This window comes from Eurytemora carolleeae, unplaced genomic scaffold (genome assembly GCF_000591075.1).
Source record: "Eurytemora carolleeae unplaced genomic scaffold, Eaff_2.0 scaffold621, whole genome shotgun sequence".
Classification (NCBI taxonomy): domain Eukaryota; kingdom Metazoa; phylum Arthropoda; class Copepoda; order Calanoida; family Temoridae; genus Eurytemora; species Eurytemora carolleeae.
The window spans coordinates 163,155-174,120 of record NW_019396520.1 but is presented as its reverse complement, the minus strand read 5'-3'; the positions used below and the strand labels follow the sequence as shown (position 1 = coordinate 174,120).

Here is a 10,966-nt window from a genome sequence, read left to right as displayed (position 1 = left end):
TAAGTTTTATCAGTTTAAAGGGACTGTGTTGGTTATTTCAAATGATCTTTAATCTAAAAAGGGGTATTAAACTCTTATCAGAAAATCATGAGGAAGATATCAATTATTCGGATAAAATCAGAAAAACAACCCAATCAACTATATTTGGAATAAACTACGGTATTTATTTTTTTGAACTTAAATAACATAGTAAATTGTTTTATTAAGTTTTATCAGTATAAAGGGACTGTGTTGGTTATTTCAAATGATCTTTAGACTAAAAAGGGGCATTAAACTCTTATCAGAAAATCATGAGGAAGATATCTTCGTTCTTCTGGCTTGAACACTGAACAGTGTTTAACTCTGTCTGCAATTTCTCCATAATGTATGCAGTAGAAATCCGCAAAAAAGAACCTTCTTAAAAAATTACCAGTTTGAAAAGAGAAATACATGAATATGCAATTCATACTGTAACATACAAGGCTGTCAAAGCTGTACTACAGATACAGTTATGAAGTCACTCTACACTCTACACTCCATTCCAATATTTAAAGAATCATTTCAAAACTTGTTTTAGTTTATTTTCCCCCAAATCTTAATACGCCGCCCCCCCCCCTCCTCATATATAAGATCAAAATAGCCCATCTGTAAAGGGTTAAGCCTGTATTTCCTGAGGCCGTATAATCAGAAAACTCCTTCTCTTCACCACCCTTCGTTCTAAATGATAATTTGAAGCCTTAGATTTACTTTGTATTTTCTCACCGCGGTCCTTTTAACCAGGATCTTACACCAGGGCATAACATACTCTTTAAAATAATGAAAAAAGGTATTTTCTTTTTCTTTGTAAATTATCAAAAATTAATCTTTAAAATGTCAAACTGAATTTTTGTTCAGCCATGTTTTCTAGCTCCTGGCAGGATTGCTTGCCAAAAAATGGGTAAAATCTGGTTGAAAATCTTCCAAATTGTTTCCCGGAAAATTCGCAAGCTTACTGATCATTTTCAAATATTAAATATTAAACAAATATTGAATTCATATTAAAATTTAGACCATTTCTTCACTCTGAATTGGGTAAATATTATTTTCCAATATTTTTCTCTAACATTTTTAGTGACGAGTCTTAGTATCTTAAAACGCAGCACTACAATTAATACTCATCAAATTAGAATGATTGAAAAATTACAAAAACTTGGCAAAAAAGTTTTTAGGTCTGATGAGTTTTCAAAAAGAGAGTTTCTTTTATTAATATGAAATATAAATGGAAAACTATTGTTATTGTGTTAACGAAAAAACTTGTCATCGGTTGTCAAATAATTCCCATATTATTGGGACACCCTGTGATATAGGAGAAAAGGGTGATTTATTGAAATCTTAAAAGGAATTGAGTCTTTGCCACAAACTCTGATTTTCTAATCACTATATCTTTGGAACCAAATGTTGTAGACCTTAGATATTTCAAACTATGAATTCTTTTAAATCAAATAATCTGAGTTTGAAATATCAAAGGTTTACAAGATCGGGTTTAAAGATATTGGGGTTTAAATATTTGGTTTTGTTCCAAAGACTCAATTCCTTTGCCCTTTACTTCAAATTAATTTACAACTCTTTTTTTCCCAAACCCCATCTTGTTTCGGCTTTCTCTCTTTAAAAGTGATTTGAGTATTTTTGCTGTTAAGATAGAAAAACAACAATATCTTCCTCAATGAAGGAAAACCTAAGATTGAGCCTGAGTGTCTTTTCTATTCTATTCTATTCTAAATCCCCCCAACTTCCCAGCCCCTGTCCCTTCACTCTAACACCTAACCCCTTTCAAGACCATCCCCCTTCCCAGCCCCTGTCCCTTCACTCTAACACCTAACCCCTTTCAAGACCATCCCCCTTCCCAGCCCCTGTCCCTTCACTCTAACACCTAACCCCTTTAAAGACCACCCCCCTTCCCGGCCCCCTGTCCCTTCACTCTAACACCTTACTGTATTCAAACATTCTTTAAATATTCAGTCCATTTAAAGAGTTAAACATTTCCTGCAAAATCATTCTAATCCAATCACGGACACCATCAAAAATATCGACCCCACCAAAAAAAAAGATAATATTTTTTAATGGCAAATGTTGCTTTTTAAATTTTTACTGCTGTCAAAATGTTATTCTTGGACATTTTTTTTTCCTAGTTCACTTGATCAGTGATTTAAACCCGTGTTGTATACATTACATTATTTTCAAGTCATCTTCCTAATACTATTCAGGGATAAAATAATTAATAACATGTAAAAAAAGTTCTGGAAGATTTTTTTCCCGATCATTTTTTAAATTTTTTTTTTTTATTATTTTGTGAAGAATGTTTGTACTTAAATAATCGGCAAATCAGCCACCGGTCTTTAACATTCATGTACATTTTGTGTCTGTACATTTTTGCGTCCGTACATCAGGATGTTTTTGTACACTCAACAGAGTACACTAGCGTACATTCATTGTTAAGTAATTTATCGATATAGCCCCCGCGGCCCCCCCTTCCTTGAAAAATGTTTTACAAAATGTTACGTCTTAAATTATTTCTATCGATCATTATAAGCTGCAAGTGAGGGGAAGCATTAATCCCTCCAAACCACCGGACTCCCTTCGAACCACCGGACTCCCTTCAAACCACCGGATTCAATCCGAAACACCGGACTCCCTTCGAACCACCGGATTCACTCTGAACCACCGGACGATCCCTTCCAACCCCCGGATTCACTCCAAAACACTGGACTCCCTTCGAACCACCGGATTCAATCCGCACCACTAGATTCGCATAATTCAATGTCATAGTGACCATTTCCATAGTTTTTAATTACTTTTACTGTTCAGATATTCCAAATATATATTTTTATAAAGAAAATCAATAATTGATTTTGTAACTTTTGTGACACATTACAAAGTAAGTGCATCAAAGAAGCCGGTTTAGATTTTATTTACAAAGGAATACCAGGATAGAAAAACACTGCGATCCACAAATAATTGGCAAGACGTATAAAATGTAAAAGAATAAAAATACATAAAAATTACCCCCCCCCCCCCCCCTTAAAGGAAAGGGTTTAAAAATTTGGTATAGAGGGGGGGGGGGGTCTTTTAGATACACATTGTATCAGCAACATAAATTGTATTGTAAACGGAATGAAAAATGGGACCTTTTTGAGTTCCTGTCATGATAAAATTGATGGATGTTTGTTGTAAAATTATCAATTATTTTAATTTTATCAAGCCCAGATCTGGACATGATGGAATGCAAACCTTGTTATATTGAAGAATATATTAAAGGGACTGTAAACGTTATTTAAAGTGACCCTCCATTTATACAGAGCTGAAAACTTTAGAATACGTTTTCAGAATCGGGTTTTTTAAAATCACTAAATAACGACGACGAAAAATAAAGTAAAAATCATACAGTAACCTAATTAAATGGTTGGGAACATATTTATCAAAAGAAATTTTTCAATAAATAAATGCTAGAATCAATCATTTCGTTTTCAGCATTATATTGAATTCTTCAAATGTCGTCTTTTTAATAATAATTCAAGAAAATCTTCAGAAAATGTTTGTGAATATTGAATAATGAGAACTAGAATAATAAGAAAATAGAAACTAATAATTGAACAAGATTACTTATTTCGATGATAAGATTTTCTCAACCGATTCCGAAACAACTAATTAGTTTACTGTAAAGTTTTGTTTACATTTTTCGTCGTCGTTATTTAATAATTGAAAAAAAACTAATTCTGAAAACGTATCCATCCCCAAAGTAGAAGTTTTGAACGTCGAATTTGCGCTCAAACTCAGGATTTACAGAACTTTAAAAAGTTTAATATGTCTCAAATGAATCCGAAAGAAGTTTTCCACAACACTGCATACTCAGTTCAACTACCTTACATAGCCAGTCACTCCCTTTAATCCCGATTACTTAATCTGAGTATCCTGTATCCAATGGACACACTTTTGATTTTCTTTTTAAACCGTTCTTTCTTGGATATAGTAGAGAAAAATCAAAAACCGGTTTTAAAAAAAAGATAGTCCCTCCCGTTTCTGTATATAATCTTAAATGGCGCGTAGAATTTCAAATTTATCAGCTCATTTACGCGACTCTGATTGGTTGAATTTTATACACTTTTTAGGATACAAGTGCAAGATTAGGTTTTTCTCGATATTAAGAAAAAGAGAGGATCAAGCATTAATCTCGATATCCACCATTCTAAAGTTTTCAGCTCGGAGCTGAAAACTTTAGAATGGTGGATATCCTTAATCCAGATCGGTTAATTAATCCGGAGATTAATAACAAGAGAAGAACAAGAATTATTTAATCTGGAGATTAAGAAAAAGAGTGGATCAAGGATTAATCCCGATATCCACCATTCTAAAGTTTTCAGCTCAGATGGCATAAGATTCACAACAGTACTCTTTATAATCCTTTGTCTGAGAACAAATAATATCGAAAATATCTCCTCGTTTTCTTATCTTTTAAAATGTCTTCGGTTTAGCATATTCAATATTGTTTTGTATTGTTTCTATCCATAAATACAGCGGAACTCATACAACAGTGGGATTTGAAGGCGACATTTAAGGAGTCCTATATGTATTTGATGAGTAAAAGTAAAGTAAAAAAGTAAAAAATTATTTATTTATGAAGTATAACAAAGACATACAAAATAAAGTGTTTCAGGAGAAAATATTTAAAAACCTCTAAAAGTAGAGGTTGTGGGAATATTTCCCCCCAATTCTAAAAAAATATAAAAATAGAAAGAAAAGGAAAAGGAAAGAAAAGGATAAGGAAAGTTACATATTTATTGTTTACACCATATTTAAATTAGTGGTGGATTGTTAGTATTTTTCGACGATGAACTAACAACTTTTAGAAATAAAAACTATAGATTTATTTGTAATGTTAAAAAAAGTAAAAAAAAAGCTTTATGAAGTGTGAAAAAGATATAGGTTCTATGAAAAACGGGCATTTTAAAGCATCTTTTTAGTTCGCGCTGATTTTTGACATCCTTTATGTTGATTATATCTTTTACTCTTTTTAATCTTTTAATTCTTTTCTTTGTAAAATCGTCTTTGGTTTCTTCGATTCTTTTGCAAACATAGCATGTGTTAGAATTAAAACATTTGTTCTGCTGATAAAAATCTTCTATTAAATTCTGTTTAAAATTCGAAATAAGATTGATATTTGAAAGCTTAGAAAAGTTTCGTTTATTTTCATACCATATTTTAGGGAAATTGTGAGGTGGGAGCATTCCAATTTTAATAGATTTTATTCTAGGAATATAAAAATCGTTTCTGTTTCTAAGATTTGCGTTTTTGTTATTTTTTGATAATATAAAATCTGTTTTAAATGTTGGGGGTAATTGATCTCCTTTTAATTGAAATAAAAAATTTATGACATTAAAAATTCCTAGTTTTCTGAAGGGGAGTATGTTTAAAGCCCAAAAAGCTTCCGCTGTGTGACTTATTCTAGGTAAACCCATCAAAAGACGGATAGCTTTCTTTTGCAATGATTCTATTTTATCAATATTTTTTTTTAAAGTTAGCATTAGGAATGTTGAACTAAATTCTAAATGGGAGTGGAAAAAGGAGTAATAGAGCAATTTCATGGTTTCAAAGCTTAAGAAGTTTTTCATTTTTTTCATAGCATAAAGTGAAAAATTAATGCAATTAGTTATTATAGTGGTATAAGAATAAAGGTATTACTGGAAATTGGTTTATGTAACAGTACATTTATTGGACTGCAGAGTTACTCATAAAGACTGATACTGTCAGTAAAAAGGACAAAAATATCTTTAGATTTTACGATTTTTTAATTTAGTATTTTAATGGAATTTTCTAAATGATAAAGCCGAAGTCTGCAAGGAACCCTGAGTGCACGAAAAAAGACAAATTCCGCACAGTCCATGTAAAACTAATTAGATATGTTTAATATGCTTTGATATTTGTTGTGTATATGTCAGAAAATTACTTTAAACTCTAGTTATTCTAATTAATGTATAAACTATTTTGCATAAGATAAAATCGCACCCTGATCTCTAATAGTTCTCCTTAAATCTATTTAATTGAAATGTGTTGTTATCATTATTGAAATTAGGTGGAAAAAATAATCAAAACAGCCAAGAGCTATTTTCCACCTAATTGCTTTATACTTGTGCTGTTAATATAATCATCAATTTGTAATCGTAAACTCGTTCTGTACACAGATACATGTATTTTAGCAATAAACTTTATCTTGTCTTATCTTATCTTATCCAACATTTTTTCCTTTGATAAATTTGTTTCTCCTTGAAGCCCATTTAAACGAATGGCTTTATCAAAGAATTGCAAAACAAAGTTTTCCATGGAATTTTTAGGAATCATTGTTGAAAGTTTACAAGTGATTCTCTTTAAACCAACATCGAATAAGATTAAAAATATGATTCCTCTTTCACAAGAAATTAACAATACAAATGCATTACAAAATAAAGATTTATTTTAACAAAACGTATCACATCAAAACTAGTTTTATTATTCAATAAACATGCATTAAATCAACAATAATTAAAATAGAATTTATTTTCCGAAGCAAATGTGTCAAGAAGTTCTCGAATCTGGTATCTGATTTACAAATTAGAAATAATCATTCAGTGAATCTGGTAACAGCTATTAAACTGGTATTACTGGAAAAATGTTTCTGGTGCAAATGAAACCTCCAAAATGAAACCAAATCATTATAAAAGTTTTTTTAGTTTTTTCTGTAAATTACTTTTTCTCAAAAATAATCAATTCTTTCCTATCCTATACCAGATAAAGCAGCTCTTTGCTGAAACATGATTTAAAATGAGAATTTAACCCAAACCTAGTTCTAGAAGGGTTTGAGCTAAATCATTTTAAATGATGGTTCAACGAAGGTCTGCTTTAACTGGTATAGGATAGGAAAGTTTTGATTGTTTTTTTTAAATTTTACCATTGTCATTGTTTTTTTTAAAAAGGAAATTATTATTCGCCTCAAAATTTAAATCATAATCTTTGCAACCTGATGATGTCGACCCTTTTATTTTCCAGAAATTTTGAATTTTTAGGCGAGTGGTCAATTCCTTGATTCCTAAAAATCATACACTCCTCTGTTTATCCACAAGCTACAAAAGCTCCGGATGGAGTACAATTCACTAGAGATATACTAACAGTTGCTGTGTAGGTAGTTGATGTAGATGTAGATGTTGATAAACTTGTCACTGTAGTCGTCATGTAATACCAGGCAAACTTAGCTGCACGCTGATTCTCCGTCGTCGGAGTTTTGGCGGACTGAATATTAGTCGCGTCAACATCTCGCTCCGCCCGGGATATCTTAATAGGGGTCTCTAGGGCAATATCGGTCAAGGCGTTGTCATCGATCCAAGAATTAATTGCTCTCTTCTTCCTGCCCGGGCAAGCCATGTAATTAACTGAAGTCAAAATGTAGCATGATAACGTAGTGCTTAGGAGAGATGTGGTTGTAGAGATTGATGTAGAGGTACTAGAAGATACAAAGAAGAGTTTTGGATCCCTTTGACCTCCAGTTTCAAGTTCAGAGGCGTTGATAGTGGCAATTGCCGCTATCAGTAAAAAGGTTAGCTTCCACATTTCTAAAATACAGATATGGTAAACAATTTAACCCTCTGTAAAGATTTATCCCATCCTCAACTAAACTTTCGGTGTGTACTGCAGTGATTTTCAGTACTTTGTCCGAATAAATAGTGGGGATTAGTGGAGAGTGCCCCCTGCTTTCCTGGACATATACACCACGTCAAGCTAAAGTGAACTCAATAAAAAATATGAAATTATCTTTTTTTTCTTTAGCCAAGATTGATTTACAATTGAGGTTCTCTACTAAAGTAACTTACGGGTTTATGCAGCATACAAAGAAAAAAATTATCAGAATTTAGCGCATTTCCAAAAAAACGATTTCTTCCTAATTAGCTGCCCCGATGAAGGCTATATAACCTTTAGGGCCCTGGAACATAATTTTATAGAAAATCTAAAATTAATATTAAAAGAAAACCAAATTATGAAATAGGCTGGTTTCATAATTGACCAATGATCATTTTCCATAGGCTCTATGTCTTTCACTTTACAAACGATGATTTTCCGTTATAACTATAAATCAAATGATGTTTTTTATTCACCTAATTCATTTTATAAAGTTTATTTAACAGATTTAAAAAATTCGAAATTGAAATGGATAGTCTAGGTAACATACTGTATTAATGTACTCTACTGCATATAATTTGTGAACATTTACATGATTTGTACACTTTCAGACTGAAATTCATACCGAGGGATTGTCTAAATTCCACTCTAATATATATTCTATTCTCTTTTGATCTAACAGAATTTAAAGTTTGAAATATGTAAGGTCTGCGACTTTGAGTTGCAGAGATATGGAGATTAGAAAATTTAGAGTTTAGTTTTATTTTATCTTTTTCAATGGAAACTCTTACTTTGTCTGTTGCTGGTTGAGCAAGGAATGACGGAAACTAATGAATTTAGTAAATATTTATAAACTTATTCTTGTGTTTCTAACCATGCATGATCTTCAACCACTTTCCACCATGATGAAGCACAATTATGCATCCTTTAAAGATGCAACAAATTTTAATAATTTTATAAAATTTTCTTCAGCGTATTTTTTGTTTCACTTGCGCTTTATAATTTTTAAAAAGTGTTCTTTTTTTAAACCCAACAAACCCCCCTTTTTTATCCCTTTTTTGGTCTACATGCGCAAGGATGAAAAATGAAATTTGGACATTAACCATGTACGGGTAATTAATTTTAACCACTTTCAATTTAGACAAATCCACCAAACATTTGTGAAGAAATAAATGAAATACTGTCAAGCTGACATTGAAGATATAAGGTTCTATTTAGATAAAGAATAGATGGATGAGAGATAGATAGATAGATAGATACAGATATATGGATAGATAAATCGAAAGACAAATAGACGATAGACGTATATATATATAAAGTTGAAATCTCTGTTTGGCTGTTTGTATGTCCGATCACAACTCATGAACCCCTTGACCGAATTCCCTCAAATTTTGATTAGGGAACTCGGCAAAAATAGTTAACATTATAATTTACGACCAAGCGCGGGTAAAAGGCAAGAGTACCCTGGCGGGATGGGCCACGCTCGGTAATCAAGCCTAGTATATATAAATAAAAATGCATTCCCACTACCCAGACATAGAATTGGAGAATTGAGAAATTAAAGAATTGAAGAATTGAAGAATTGAAGAATTGAAGAATTGAAGAATTAAATAAACGAATAATTGAAGAATTGAAGAATTGAACTAACAACGTCTCTCCGTGTTAGATGGTTTTTATATCTTTGCATCAATCTTAATCAAAACATCTGTCAATCTTGTTGTTCATCTCTTAGTATAATTATGCATGCAACATTTATCTTTCTATCTATCTATCTTTCTATTTATATTTATATATTTATAACTATAAAGCAAAATTCTGGGAAGCTTTTCAGTTTTAACTATCTATATAATAAAACATGACATTCATAAATATATGTTGCGTATAGCCGGCCAAACGACTGGACCGATTGGGCCGGAATTTTATGTTACAGGCTTAAAAAATCGATTTTTTTGGTTTAAATTTTTATTTTAAAAAAAGATTTTCTACTGGCCACATCAGGCTCTTCAGCTAGTATGTAATTTATATATATCTATATATTCATCTGATGAACAGTATTATTCTTGAATAAATTAATCAACACTCGGATTTATAGCTTTATACATACATTCATATATCTCCTTTATTTCACAATTCTTCACTTATTTTGCCTCCAGTTTGCTATTTTATTTTTATTTGAAGGTTTCGTCAACGTATTTCCTCTAATCAAAGAGTTCCATAACAGATTCACAATATTACACTTTAACCCATGGTCTAAGCATTGATTTAAGAGATATTCTTCATTCATGTGCTTCACAAAGATAGATTTAGGCGGCATCGTGGACTTTAATGAGTTGGCCTGTGATTTAACCTCTAACTTTTTATACTTTTGATAGTCCTCGGAGCTGGGGAAGGCAGGCGGCTATGAGCCACCACTATTTCCCCTTCCGTACCACCACATTTGACTCTTCCGGGCAAAACTACTTTTTAAATGGTATATTAAGGGCCTTTAAAGTGTGATTTTAAAAAATCCAGCCACGTCACGCAAAAAAGCACAACTCAAACCATTTTTTCAATTCTACTTAAGATTAATATTTTGTGTGTTGAATTCTTAAACTTTTTTACAATGAAATTGTTGACAAATTTGACTGAGTATTGCATCTTGAAATATCACAAAGTCTAATGATTATTCAATTACTGGCTCATTATACTAAATCCATCTTAAAATCACTTATTAACCAATAATCATTAGACTTTGTGATATTTCAAGATGCAATACTCGTCAATTTGTCAAAAATATCATTGTAAAACAGTTTAAGAATTCAACACACAAAATATTAATCTTAGTAGAATTGAAAAAATGGTTTGAGTTGTGCTTTTTTGCGTGACGCGGCTGGATTTTTTTAAAATCATTCTTTAAAGGCCCTAAATATACCATTTAAAAAAGTAGTTTTGCCCGGAAGAGTCAAATGTGGTGGTACGGAAGGGGAAATAGTGGTGGCTCATGGCCACCTGCCTTCCCATGCTCGTCCTAGACTGCAAAAGCATGATTATTCTTAGCTTTAGTTTCAGTAAAGTATTTGGCAAAATTCTCTAAATTTCTTTGTGAGAGCTCGTAACCTTTAGATCAATGTAAATACCCCCCCCCCCTAACATCTCCACAATTCTATTCTAATTCCTAATAAATAATTCTATTCTAAGTAAAAAAGAAAATCCATTATATTTGTTTTTATATTTTATATTTGCAAGAAACACCCATTTTCAATCCAAATCCATTAGAGGCGACATTCAGCACACATGGGACAATACAAGGGGGGGGGGCCGGGGGGGG

At 31.9% G+C, this 10,966-nt stretch overlaps 1 protein-coding gene across 1 annotated transcript; it reads right to left on the bottom strand.

The window, feature by feature from the left end:
* Positions 1 to 6,501: 6,501 nt before the first annotated feature.
* Positions 6,502 to 8,469, bottom strand: LOC111704795 (uncharacterized). The gene is made up of 2 exons (XM_023477138.1): positions 8,451 to 8,469; positions 6,502 to 7,595 (listed from the first exon to the last, which is right to left on the bottom strand). The coding sequence occupies exon 2, from the start codon at positions 7,591 to 7,593 to the stop codon at positions 7,099 to 7,101; it is 495 nt and encodes a 164-aa protein (XP_023332906.1). The 5' UTR covers positions 7,594 to 7,595; positions 8,451 to 8,469; the 3' UTR covers positions 6,502 to 7,098.
* Between the last annotated feature and the right edge of the window lie 2,497 nt (positions 8,470 to 10,966).